General features: G+C 38.6%; 1 protein-coding gene across 9 annotated transcripts in view; it reads right to left on the bottom strand.

Moving 5' to 3' along the window:
- Window positions 1-14765, bottom strand: part of ENOX1 (ecto-NOX disulfide-thiol exchanger 1) — a 394509-nt gene that overhangs the window by 92819 nt on the left and 286925 nt on the right. For all 9 annotated transcript variants that reach the window (XM_088139475.1, XM_088139474.1, XM_088139470.1 and 6 more), the window contains one exon: window positions 13949-14161. In XM_088139475.1, the coding sequence (XP_087995601.1) occupies window positions 13949-14161 (213 nt within the window). The remainder of the gene's footprint in view (window positions 1-13948; window positions 14162-14765) is intronic.

Raw genomic sequence — 14765 nt, 5'->3', positions numbered from 1 at the left:
GATTTTTCATTTCACCAGGAGGGAATTCAGCAGAATCAGTTGAAAACATTTAAAAAATCTTATTAGCCATTCCAAAAGAAAAAGAATTGACTCCATAAACCATAAGAAAAGAGAAGAGTAGAAAAGAAAACCTTACTTTCCATTCAGTTATGACTGAGGATTCTGGAATGTGAAAGTACCATTCATGTTATGTGAGGAGAGTGGGATTTAATGCTGTTAATGAAAAAGTAATTGTCTATAAGAGTCCCATAAACATCTAGATACCTACTTTGTTAACAGGAGTTAACAGGGCTTGGAAAGATTCCTTTAGTATGGAAATGTCAATTCAGAGCTATCTATAATTGGGCTAAACATAATGCATGCAGCCCAAATTAGTTTTGCTCCATTCTGGAAAGCAATTCTTACATTCAGGGAATCAATGACTTCTCTATTGTTAATTCTCCATTCCTGTCTCCCTGAAGTCCAGGTTCCTTGAAGGGAAAGATTTATATCACCAGTGCGGTCAAAAAGCTGGCAAATTCTGAAGTTTGACAACTGTTTTGGCAGAAAGAATTACAGTCGTCAAGATGAGATACTATAATTGATGGACTCCAGTCTACAGGACAACTTGGAGCCAGCTACATAAAGTACTTGCAGAGAGATTCACTAAGCTGAAGTCTTACAGTAAGAACCAAGCCTACAATTATCTACAGAAGTTCAATCCATAAAATTGACACAAGCTTACAGTTAAGGCAGTGTATAACTGGTGAATACAGTCCCACACCCTAGACTTTTTTATTTTATCAAGTCCAACAACTTCATTCCAGTGCTCTTTTTCATATATAAATGAACAGGAATTCTTGCAAGTAGGAATTCATTTATTCAATTTGTATAGCCACCTGCACACCATGAGGCTCTGGGTGGCCAAACAAAAATGAAAACAGAGTCTGCTGCTGATAGGAGGATCTGGGTGCCAATCCAATGTTGTCATTACAGGAACAGAGTAGGATCTCTTGCATCCTCATTCTAAAGTCATTCACAGGGAACAAAGCAAGACCTCTTTCAGAACTGTGGTCTTCAAAAATTATATTTGATAAAAATAAATAAATAAATGGTGCAGGTCATCACCTCCCTACCCCATATATTTAGTGGGGACTAGTCAGGTTGCCCTACATAGGGCAACCCATTCTACAAAGATCTTGACTGGTGGAAAAGGAAGTACCATGTTCCTCAGGATTTTACATCATCTTGGAATTTCATACCCCTCAACTGCCCCATGGAAGAGGGATGACAATCTATATTGCTGTATCACTTAAATAAGAAAGAAAGAAAGAAAGAAAGAAAGAAAGAAAGAAAGAAAGAAAGAAAGAAAGAAAGAAAGAAAGAAAGAAAGAAAGAAAGGGTTGCCCCATATTGTAGAAACCAACCCATGTTCTCTTATTTACTACAGAAACGAAAAGAGAATACAAGCTCTGAGACATAGGATAAGCAAATTAATTAGTCATGTGCAGTGATACTGAATTAAAACTTAAATACATTAGTTCAACTGGGACCTAAATGTTAATAGCTATTAAACTGGCTGGAAATGCCAAGCAAAGCATTCATCTCGCCAGGACACTAGCATAGAAAGGTGAGAATATACGGCTTCACCATTGCACGGAAGGGCAGCAAGAACCACTCTATGTTCCTTCAAGAATGCAGCTTGACGATGAGAGGAGGCATTGGTTTCATGCCTGCAGAGGCGGCTGGAAGTACACCAGGTTCACACTGGTAAGGATCACCTTAACCACTTGGGTTCTGTTCTAGGCTGCCAGTCTTTGTGAAGGATGAGACAAAATTGTACAAACTAAGATTTGGGCCAGAAATGCAGTCTCCTGAACAGTTTTTGAGATTGAAATAGAGTTCTGTATAGTTACAAGTTCATGGATTGGCCACAGAGCTGTTCTTTTTGAAGCCAAGTTGAAAACAAACACTCTTCCGTAGCCCTGGATCACTGACTGGCTCAAAAGAGTATTACATATTTTCATTCCCACCAATTGGCAGCTGCAGCTGATTCTGGATATGGGAGGTTTAGTCATGATGATCCTTCCTCTAGTAACTTCTTGGACTGGATTACTGTTATACAGGTGTTGCCTTTGAAGATGACCCAGAAGCTTCAACTGCTGAAAATATAGCCATCACAATTTTGAGCAGTATGGCTGAATTTGTGTATATGAGGCCAATATTAAAATATTTTTAAATATAATTTTTATTAAGAATTTTAATTACAATAGTAAAAACTACTACAAACTAAACTTAGAGAAAGAGAAGAGAATGGAAAGAAAGAATAAAAAAACACAAGAAAAAAGAAAAAGAAAGAAAGAAGAAAAGGAAAAGAAAGAATAAAGAAAGAAAAAGAAATATATAAAGAAGTGACTTCTAACCTTCATCACAACAAGCATAAATAAATTTAATAACTCTTTGCCCCCTATAAGGTTAAACAGATATCTCTTCATCCCATATCCCATCCCTTATCTACAAGCAAAGCCATGGAACACCAACTTTTCAATGTTGGGGTCAGCAAAAAGTTCATAAAGGGTTGCCAGAACATTGCAAAAAAAAAAAAAAAAGTCTTATTTTAATCTTGATCAAATAAACCAACTTTACATTCCTTTCTTTTACTTCTAACGGTCTTAATCTTTAATTCAATCAAATATTGTCATAGGATTGGATTTCTCTTCAATTCTTCTTTATTCCATCACACAGCTTTCTCCAAGCCTTTAACAAGCCTCTTTTGTAGATCCAGTAAGAAAACATTTTCCAGGTCATTCTCTTGAAGCCAAAATTAAAATCTGTCTATCTGACTAATTCCAAAACAAGTTTAAGATGCCAATGCTCTAAACAGCATGGAATATAAATATATGAGAGTTTCTCCCATGTCGACCTTCCATAAATTGAGATTTTCTGACAAAGCTTTTCTTAGGGTACCTCCTTGATCTCAAAGAGGACCTTCTTTTCCCAAGTTGTGGAATATCTTCTCAAAAAAGGCTGTCATTCCAAGTTGTGGAATGTCTTCTCAAAAAAGGCGCACAATTATAATCCATTACGCCTAGCTTGCTTGCTTCGGTTCTGCCATTACATGAAGGGGGGAAGAGAGATACAGAAGAATGACCGTTAGAGGCAGATGCTATGTTATCTGTTCTCAGGAATGCCAAGGTCATACCAGCATGAGACCAGGAGAAACCAGAAAGAAAGACTATGGGCTAGGAAGGGGGAACAAAGGAAAAAGGGGCTTAAGAAAAGATTGGCATGCATGGGCTTTTTAGTTTCAGCAATGCTTTGAGGCTGTATACTTCTTAATAAAAGAACTTTGCTTTGAACTTACTGAAGACTCAGTGAAAGCATCTTTACTGGGAACTGAGTAGTGCAGTTCTCACAAAGGCCCAGCTAACACCTAAATTTAGTCATTCAAGACCAAAATGCTGTTAATTGTACACACTATTTTAAACTGTGAAACTTTAGTTTCAATACATTTGCATTTATTTACTGAAAGATGATAGGCCTTTGCAGTGTAAGAGAGAGATATTAATGGAGGAGATGAACTGCTATATCAAGCTATATTCTTACAGCAATTTCTTTTTTCATGGGGGTGGGGAATGAACCTGTGATTTACCAGCCATGACTCACCAGCAACCCATTTGCATGCCTGGAAACTGTGCTGTTGAAATTTGTTGTAAAATAGTCCATTTCCAGTGGTAATTTTTTGTGTTCATTTTCTTTCAAAAGAGTGGAAATGAAAGTGGTAGACCACCGGGAACATATGGTTCCCATTTCCAACCTTAACTCCTCCAAACTGCCCAACAGCCTAACATCGAGACGCTAACATTCAGCTATTTTTCAGCTCCATTTCAATTATGCAATTTGGTGCTGTGCAGGACAGGTTGGAAGTTTTTAAGGAGGGGATACAGGAGCAGGAAGCTTGGGGTGGGGGGCAAGCAAGTGTCCTTAATACTCTTAACACTCCTAAAAATGGAGCAAAAAACCTCACAACTTTCATTGACATCATCACCATTCTCAATAGTGCTCCTGTCTCAGTGGGTGGTAGCCCCTGATTCAGTTTTCTTTGGAGCAGAATTACACTGGCATTCTGATACAGTTGATGGACTGCACAGCTAAACCTCATGACTTTTGGTTTACATTTTGGTGTAGCCATCAAAGCACTGCCCTGATCAACTCTTCTAGAATGTTGACATGTGGACTTCAACTCCCAGAATTCCCCAGCCAGCATGCTGACTGGGGAATTCTGGGAGTTGAAGTCCACACATCTTAAAGTCACCAAGTTTGAGAAACACTGTCATAGGCATTTCCTTCCAATTCCTGTCCTCAAGTGAACACTCAAAGTTTATCAACACTGAGTGGAATGGGACACTGCAATTATCTCTCTATTAGAGACTGAGAAGTGACTTGTCATCCTAGTTTTATATTTTCAGCTCCTAAAATTTTTCAGATGTCAAAAGATAGTTCGCAGATAGTTACAGTATGCTCCAGTTTAATTTTTAGTTTCATAAAGTCTGAAGAATTTAACTCGTACTTAATAATTTCCCAAGGTTAAGCAATGATAAGGATGGATGGAAAATTAATTATCCTGATATTAATTAATAACAATATTAATTATAATCCTGACATTATTTTGCCACTGAATTAATATGCTTCAGAAATGTTGTGATTTCTTTCTTCTGGGATCTCGAATAATGCCTGACAGACTGTTTAGTAAAGTTGTACTCTCAACCTCACAAGCAGGTTGAAGCACATTCTTACCACAGCATGGAATATTCTGGATGTTCTGGGGCATCCTCCTTTTTAAAGTCTGAGGCTCCCATCTATAAACAGCCCAAAGGAATGTGGCAAGTATTACAGAAAAAAGATGTCTGGAGATGTAACTGGATATCTTTGAATGGTCATCTATGACTTACGCAGAAAACAGTGTTGTTTAAGCAAAATGTTTACCATTGCAAATGCTAAAACATGTAGGACTTGGTTTAATAGTAAAGTGAGATGTCTATCTATAGATGAAATAAAATCATTGGTCAAATTAATGGAGCAGTATTTAGCTTGTAGATGGTAAAGCCTATCTATTGCATCGTTATAAATCAAGTTCCTACCCACGACTGAGAATTCTTGGGCTCCATTCCTTGATGAAAAAAGCTGATTTCCTTCAAATCAAATCAATCTTTATTGCGGTTGTCAACCAGCAAGGAAATTGGCACTCAAATATCCAAAACTAAGTTGTCAATATCAGGATAATTAGGAAAAGTACAAGCGGACAGAGCATTTGACAAAAGAACAATATGAAATCAGAATATGCTAAAGGGCTTGCTTGGTCTACACATATGCAGCAAGAAAAAGAAATTAAAACTAATAATCCAGATAATATAGACTTTGTAATAGCAATATAAAATGCAAATACAATCCAGGTACATATGCATATAGTTTTGTGTGTGTGTGTGTGTGTACGCATGTATACATTTATAAATAGTACAATAAAATTATCCAAGACGGATTTAAGAAATATAAACTTCTCTTATAGACCCCTGTCAGACCTAAGAAAAAGTGCAATAGCTAACATGGCATGTATGCACCAAAGCATAAGAGAGGTTAAAAAGTAGCCAATGGATAATGCTGGCTATCCATACTCAGGCAGGTTCAAACAGAAAACCTGGCAACCTCCTGTGTTCTTTCAGGGTTGATGTCCGAAAGTATCTTTATGTAGAATAAATAAATAAATAAATAAATAAATAAATAAATAAATAAAATAAATCTAGAATCTAGTATCTAGAACAGTATCTGCATATACTGTTGATTGCTGTATCCTGTTTTGCTGGTCAACAGTGGGGTAATTAGGGCGTTTCGGGGTTCTGTATAAAACTGGCAGCACAGAAGAACGTGTTCAATCATCTCTACCTGTCCTGAGTCGCAAGGGCATACTCGTAGTAGAAATGGTGCCTTTTTATATCTTCCAGCCAGAAGTGCTGAAGGGAGAGCATTACATCCGGCTAAGGTGAAGGCCCTTCTCTGATTTGGGATGTTAAGCTGTGTGTGAGATGCACGGCTGGTGCCAGAGCCCATCTCCCGCTATCTGCCATGGGAAGCTGAGCGGTTTTACCAGCATCCGTTTGACATCTATGTGGAGCAGACGTCGCTTAAGTACAGCCCTTGCTTGCTCATAGCCCAGAGACAATAGGTAAGTGGGGGAAAGTCCTAAGAGACAGAACTTGTTGTAAACTGCTTGTCTCCACCCACTTTGGAATCTGACTTCCAAAGTCGATGGGGCTAAGCCTATAGGGCGTCTTTCCTTCAAGATTGGTGCAAAAGACTGCACATCCTTACCACATACAGTATACTCCCTAATAAAGTAGAAACAACATTTATCAAAGAACCCCTTCACACTCAAGACTCGACAAGAGTTTTTTATCTTAATTTCTTTACTAAGCAACAACCTACATAATCTCCTATTGTGTCATATAAACTATAGGTGTGTGTCTTGTACATGCTCAAAATAACATTACACTGGGCTTCTCTGCCCCTAGGTTTAGGGTCTGGTGACTCACTCTATTCAATAAAACAATTGTTTGGACCTTGCTCTTGGGCAGGTTATTTCAGTGTGTTTTCCACCACAATTCACACACGGAGTATGTCCTTTTGCATTTGGAGTCTTCTAGAATTCGCAGAATCCCTGCAAATGTACCTCTTCATGTACCAGTATGACCAGATGTCATTCATACTGTACCTTCTACAATCCTGAGACTGATCCAGCAGAATCAACAGGGAATGCTGAGGTCACTTTCCACTAAGCAGGGTAGATTGGTAGATTGTTGGAAATCAGTGATGATCAAGCAAAAAGGTCCAGGTAAAACCACTTCTCCTTCATGTTGGTCTCACTAGCTTAACTACCTGTAGAAGGCCCTGGCAGACATACAGTGGGCAAAAAAGAAAAGACCGCATCTCTCTGAGAGCAGAGGTCCAGTCAAGCGTGTTGAATGAAATAAAAACCTGAACTCCAGTAACTGCCTGGAACAGCTTGGTAGAAACATTTTGTGATGGAAAGCTGTAGATACTATTATTATTCTTGCAAAATGAGTATGGATCTAAAAGGGGCACCATCATTCAGCAAGCTCGTAACTAAGGGTGAGGGTTGTCACTATCCATTTTCACTATCCATAAGGAGAAAGATTGCCTTGGAAAGCCAAAACACAGATGCCGATCTGATGGTTCAAGTAGAAGGTAAGCACTCTTCAATCACCAAAAGAATGGAGCAATTTCAGTGCTGGCATTGAGGGATTGTGGAGAAAAATTAATAGTCTTGACTTAAGTGGAAAGCAGAGATGGATTTTGTAAGAAAAGATATATCTGGGAAGAAGATACTTTATTTCTATGAAAAATAAAGAAGGGTAAATCTCTGTGCAAGGCACATAAGTCTCCTGCTTGACCAACAGCTGCCAAAAATCTGCTCTGGGATTTTTTTAAAATATAATTTTTATTGAATAAATTTTAACAAGATAAAAACAATACAAATATTAGAAGAGAAACAAAAAAAAATAAGGAAGAATAGTGAATAAGTAAGAAAGAAAATAGGAATAGGAATAGGAATAGGAAGGAAGGAAGGAAGGAAGGAAGGAAGGAAGGAAGGAAGGAAGGAAGGAAGGAAGGAAATAAATTATAAAGAAGCAGCTTCCAATCTTTTTGACTGCGGTTATAAATGCATTTATATTTTACCCTCTCTCTCTAAGATTACATTATAATTTCCTTCTTTCCATAAGCTACCCTTTCTAATCTTCAAACCCATAAATCACAAGTTCATTTTTCTCCTTTTTCAGCAAAAAATCCATCAGGGGTTTCTGGTCACTGAAAAATGTAGTTGTTGATCCTTCTCTAAGCAAACAAGTTAATTTTGCCATCTCTGCTAGTTTCGCCATCTTCACCAACCATTCCTCCGTTGTGGGTATTTCAAAGTCTTTCCATTTTTGTGTCTGTAATAGTCTCACAGTAGTAGTCGTATATAAAAACTGCTTTGAGATTTTTAATGGGACTTGGTATACAAATGTTTTAAATAAATAAATAAAATACTTTTCGTGCTGGGAGGTAAATGGGAGCAGTTACGGTGGCCTAACGATAACACAGAACCAGCAGATAAAAGCAGCCTAAAAGTTTTATGAAACGTTTAGCAGCAGATTATGAAAAAGGGGGGTACTGCCTACCAAAAAACAGGAGGAAGAGATGGCTGAAAGGTACAGTGTTTTGGAGGAAGCACCAAGCTATCCTGATCCAAGGGTAGATGCCAGATCATGATGAACTTGATATTACAGGAGATGGTATAAGGTTCACAAAGGATTACCGCTCAGCTACATAAGAAACTCTTCTGAAGAGGTAGAGAATCTTCTCTAACTTGAAAATAGGAATTTTCAAAGGCTTAGCCATCTATTGAGCAATTTCCCTGTGCTGACAGCTGAGTAGCGGAGGGCCCGGGATTTCCTGAGCTCCTGAAGGAAATGCAGGATATACAGTACGTCTAACAAACAAATGAATAATGGTGTGTCCCACTTGCGATATGCTACTCAGGCCATGCCTGAGCGCAAGACCGCCTAGAATCACAAGAACTCCATTTTTTAAAAGGAAATGAATGCTTGAAATCTCATTCATCTAAGAAATCTATTTTCCATGGAAAAATGTGTATTTAGCCATTCTGTTTGCACAAATCCTCTTATCTGTGGATACAGCTTGCTCTCAATGTTTCCCTTTCTTGGAAGGGAAGCAATTCCATGGCAAAAATGCCTCTTTTTTTTAATCTAGAGAATACTTGAGTTTCCACCTGCCTCAGACCCCATAACAAAATCTGCACAAACAGGTATTGTGAGGATTGACATTAATAATTCAGAAGCCTCATTCGCGGCAATGTAATAAAAGGGTATTCACAAAATTAAGGGATATTTTAGGGTTGGGCAGCACTTTACATTCAAAATCTGGCAAGTGGCACATGGCACAAGGCTTTAACACGGTAGCACGTAACTAATCTATTGTACCAAACAAGGCCATTAACTAAAACAAGCACTGAGATCCAGCACAGAGCCAGCGTAGCAAAGGATTCAGCCAAGCACCTTTTCAAAGATAATGCATAGAGGGTTCAGTCCTCTGGAAGGCAACCCAGACTTTTGGAAATTCAAGCCCAATATTCCCAGGCTACATTTGATTAAACGCAAGGTAGACTCTCCCTCCTTTAACCAGTTCTTTACCATTGCCTGGTGGCACACGTATGTTAACAAAGAAGACCAAGCCCAGGTTACACATTTCTCCTCTGCAGTCTTCCCTTAGCCTAGCAGAAGCTTCACTCTATCGATCTGAGTGCTAACTTTATTTTTAAACTGCTAAAAATTGTATCCTTGAAGATTGCCAAGTTTTCTCCAAATGTCTATGCCCCAGCCTGGATGGAATGTAGGGCCAAGCCCTACAGTGCCCATCTCTGCTGCAATGAGCCACAAGATTTGTGAAAGTGTGCCTCTTATGTGAGTTTTTATCCATTTGTTTGCAGTGAACTAATACCGATGTCCCAGGCTACAGTTCTGTATGCATTTACCTGGAAGTCATTAAAGCTTATTAAATCAGCTTCCTATCTGGAATTATTATGGAGAGCCCATTCTGTTGTCTTCTAATCTCTCTTTTTTAAAATCATTTTGCTAACTCTCTATGTGTTTGCTACCAATTTCACATTTACTAGACACAGAATAACACCCACAGTTACTACAACAATGGACTTCCAGTGTCCCCATTGCGCTAAACTCTGTGCTTTCAGACTGGGGACTGCAGAGCCATCTCCGTGTCTACAGATGAACTGGACAACAGTGTGTCTTCTTTGAACCCAAAAGACTACCATATACAGTGGTACCTCTAGTTATGAACGCCCCTCCTTACGAATTTTTCAAGATACGACCAGGTCCGGCCCCAGAAATTTACCTCTACTTGCGAACTCCGCCTCTACTTATGAACCGGATCCGCGGCCATTTTCCCTGCTGCCACACGGTCGCGGCTTCCTGTGGGTGAGATCGCAGTAGCAAGGAGACGTTCGGTGAGGCTTGTGGTGTGTTTTGTGGCGTTTGGAAGGTTTTTGTGGCGTTTGGAAGGTTTTTGAGGTTTAAAAATAAAATGCATATGTTTCAGAACTGTTTAGCCGTATTTACATTGAACCTTATGGGGGAAATTTACCTCGGGGTGCGACCAAATTCGGAGGGCGGAACGGATTAACCGTATTTACATTGAACCTTATGGGAAACTTTACCTCGACTTGAGACCAACTCGAGTTGCAACCAGAGTCACGGAATGGATTAAGTTCGTAACTAGAGGTACCACTGTATAGACAACTTCAAAAGAACTCTCCAGAAAAAAAGAAGGCTGCATAAGAGTGTTTAGATCAGTGTTGTCCAAACTTGGCCACTTTAAGATGAGTGGACTTCAAGTCCCAGAATTCCCCAGCCAGCCATGCTGGGAGTTGAAGTCCACTCATCTTAAAGTGGCCATGTTTGGACAACACTGGTCTAGATCATCATGAAGAAAATCTATCTATGTGGTTGCTAGGAGTCGAAAAGTTATTTTCCAAAGTTATTTTCCACAGAACAACAATGTTTCCCCTCAGCCTGAGCAGGACTTAGCCCACCACCATGAATGAAGACGTTGAGAGCTCTTCTCAGACATCACACTGAAACAACGAGGAAAAAGTCACTAGAAGACCTTTGTATGAAAGAAAACACGAGCTATGACGTGAAATGGCACTGAAACGTCTGCTGTTTTTCCTTTCAACACATGTTTGTGGTAAGTGGATTTTAATCACTCTCTCTAACCGATGCCAAATATCAGAGTAAGTTGAATGTTTTGTCTACTCTTTCATTAAACAATGTCCCTCAAGACATCGATGCAATAGGCCATCCTACGCAAACTTATATGTCCAATTAAGATGTATAACAGATGTATGAAACACAAGGGGAAATAAATGATGATTATTAAAATGTTTTATTTCAATAATCCTTTTACTTTTTTTGTTTCTAAAAAAAGAACATCCTCATTTTTTTAAAAAAATGCTGTTTAATGTTATGTGATGTTGAGAACTTTAAGAAACATTGATTCAAAAGCAAACCTGACACGCTTATTTCAAAAAACATTGTGAACAGTTCTAACTGCATTTACAAATCATGGCTTTTCCATCTGCAAACAACAGTTATACTTAATCATTTCTTAGGTAAAATATTATAGGCAATGTAGACTATTCATTTCTACAACACACTAAAGGAATCTAATTTTGGGATTCATGACATTAAATGTTTTCAAAGAAATGATTGTTGTACATCTGGTTCTTAGTTTATATACTTGTGTACATTCTGTTGCTGAGAACTGTTAAATATTTTATATTTAATCATGGCATATGAAATTTTTGCACATTAGATTAGGCATGAATAAAACATCGTTCCAATAATGATTGCTCATAGTTTCCGGAAACTATTTCCCACATGATCTGAAAAAATTAAAGTTAGGTCTATTTTTTCTTCGTCTTGACTGTAAGAATGTGTTTTCATCATTGAAAGAGCAAACTGTATTTTTATTTTAAGAAGATGAAAGAAATTCAGGGGGCCATTATTCTGATTATTGTTTTATAAGGAAGGGCCATTAAGGCAACAGAACTGATTACATTTTCTCCAAAGAAAAGCTGCCGGCATTAAATATTGGAAGGAGCTCATCTGCTAAGTGCGCATTTGCAAAAAAATCAATGGGACACACTTCCTGCCAAAGCTTCTGCAGCAGATTCCTCTTTCTGGACTGAAATCCACTTTAAAGAATTAATATGTCTGGGTAAAAAAAAAAAAAAACACCCTACAATTTGCATATCATCCTTGACATTTGCTTTTCTATTTATCTGAATCCTCTCCCCTGTCACACACTGTCTCCACAAGGCAGTTTACACAAAATAATATACTTCAATTACACACAGCTACTCCTGCCTCCTGTATGTGTGTGCAGCGATGTGAGAGACTGTGGGAAGGAAGAGCAGGAGAAGGAAGAGGCGGATGAGCACGAGTGTGGTTCAGGTGAGAAGATGCAACACATCCCAGAGGTGGGAGCCTTATGAAGAAAGCATTTCCAAGAGATTCCACCTTAATTGACTCACTCCAAGTCTGCCTGGTAATTTACTCATGGAGTTTTCAAGACTAGCCACAAAATAAGCCTTTTTGAAGTCTGTGAGGCTCTCACTTCTTGGTTTTCCAGCTACGTGGAGCTTGACAACCGATTAACTTCTGCACTGAAAAATGGACCACTTTATTTGGGCCAAGCCAACACTGACAACATGTCATTTAGAATCAACCAATGCATTGCAATGGGCATTCCCTTTCCCTTATTTTTAGCACATCCCAATTTGTTGTAAAAAGGGAAAACAAACATCTCTCCAAAGCTGTGCTCTTCAGGCTGTTGAGGAATTGTTTCCCTGCATGTACACAACCAATGAACTCCAGTCCGCTCCCTGACTGCTCCTCCCATTTTGGAATTTTGCAGAGAAATGGAACATTCTGAAGATACAACAACCATGAAGGGAGGCCAGAGCATTCAGTTTGGATTGTTCTGAGGGGAAACTACCTCACCATTTGGCCACAGATTCAATCCAAAACAGCCTGGTTTAACTTAGAAGTTTCAGCATGGCTAAATTTGACGATTGCCCTGTCTTGAGTTTCAGATGGAATAATTTTCAGGGATAGAGAGGAGAGAACTAATTGTAACAAGTACATCAGGTACCAAGAGTTAAAGTTGAATCTTCTGTTACCAGAATGCTATGTAAGAATACTATATAGTCCTTGTTCTCTTCCTTGTGATTATGAGTTTCAATGCTCATTTAGTGACATCTCTTTCTTCCAAACTGGTACAAACATTTCCTCACATTTTTTGCCCTACATATTAGATATGTTTGATCATCCCCAAAGTTATGGTATTTTGTTCCCATAGTGGCCCTACCAGTCCCAGTGCTAAGCCCACAAGGAGAACATTAGAATGCCACCCTTCATGTTCTCTTAAGATGTTTACTACCCTGATAACAAAAGTAACATTTTGATAGCAACCTTTCCCCCCCCCCCCCCGTAGTTACCTAATCACTTTCAAAGTCATCAAGTCATCAAGTGGGTTAGCTACATATTATGTTTATAAATTCCACAGATCATGTACGCAGTATGTGAAAAACTGCAGGACCATCAGCCCTGAATCTTCCACCATTTAGGTTCATTAGATGACTCTGGCTTTAAGATTTTGTCTAAGCGGCTATCCTATCACCCCTTTCTTGCCTTTTTTCTAAGTCAAATATAGCTTCTGGAGGTTTCAGCATTTTATTTGCCCCCTTTCTGCCCTTTTTCTAACTGTACAAGATTGTTTCTAAGGGGCCTTCAAAATATTTGGCCAAACCATAAATTTTACAACTCTGGCAGTTTCATTTTTTATTCTCATCTTCATGATACTCAATATATAATTTCTCCTTTGAAAACAGATTTACAGGGTCAGTGTTTTCATCAAGTTACCTGCAACATCTGAAGATCCTGCTCCTTGTCACTCACCAATATCAGAGCTCCTATCGGTGCTTATATGAAGGCAGAAATCTCTACCTCCATTTTTATCTCTTTGGTTCTATGTAAATATAAACGGTCTTGTTCACACCAGCTGACAGAGGTAATTTCCTCTGACTAGTTTTCTTCATTCTTATATTTCTTCAATCAGTTAACAAATACAGTAACTTTGCTCACCTTGAGATGCAAAAGCTTAGGACTGGTCCTTGATCTTCCCCAAAATGCTCACAATATATGAGTAATAGAAAATGACTAGACCACAACTACTTACCCTTGTGATTACACACCTATCACCATTAAACCACTAACATAACAATAATAATCTTACAGGACTAACTGGGTTTACTTACATTGAGTGAGTATCCCTGTTAAGGCATGCTTAAAATTTTCCTTGGCTTGCTCCATCTCTTGTTCATGAGTTGCTTTTTCATTCATGAGTCGGCGGACGTGGCTGTTGGCGGATTGCACCATTGAATAGAACTGGTTGGATGTGCGACGGTTCACCTCTCCTCGTTCTATCCAGGTAAGTAACACTACTATGGCCTCTGAAAATTTGCTGTCATCTAGAACAAATCCATTCAAGAAGCTAAAATTATGATCACATTCTTTGGCTATGAATAGATTTCAGCCCTTTTGAATTAATTGTCCCATTAACAATATTTATGATGTATCTTATACTAGGTTTGGCTTAACACCTCTAATATAAAACTTTATAAATTGCCCTCTAAAGCACTGATTATCGTGAGTGTTGTAAATGTTGTGGCTTGAATTTTCATTCAGTCCTTATGCTGTCACAGCAATATGAAGTAGGTTCACTCTGGGAATAATTAAATGCTAAGTATTTTTTAAGATTCTCCCCAACCTGAACCAGAGGAAGATGAAGCATTTATAGGTGCACTCTTAATCCTTCCAGTAGGATCCTTTAGCGCGCAACTGTTTTACAAGCACCCCTGCAAACATGAGTGACTCCAGATGAGAGGTTTCTATCACTATCGTGCTGCTGTAAGATCCATGGGAAGTAGAAACCATGTTGCGTTGGTGTATAAAACTCCCTGATTTCCATGGGGAAAAAAAGATAAGATATAAGAACGTTTTTCCTGCCCTTAATGTTCTATCCTCAGAAATAAGCCAGAATTAAATCTCTGAATCAAAAGTCGGAGAAAGATT

The sequence above is a fragment of the Python bivittatus genome, unplaced genomic scaffold (genome assembly GCF_059951505.1).
Source record: "Python bivittatus isolate LINGU-HERP-01145 unplaced genomic scaffold, Pbiv_v1 ctg000210_np1212, whole genome shotgun sequence".
Taxonomy (NCBI): Eukaryota; Metazoa; Chordata; class Lepidosauria; order Squamata; family Pythonidae; genus Python; species Python bivittatus.
This window is presented reverse-complemented; position numbering and strand designations above follow the sequence as displayed.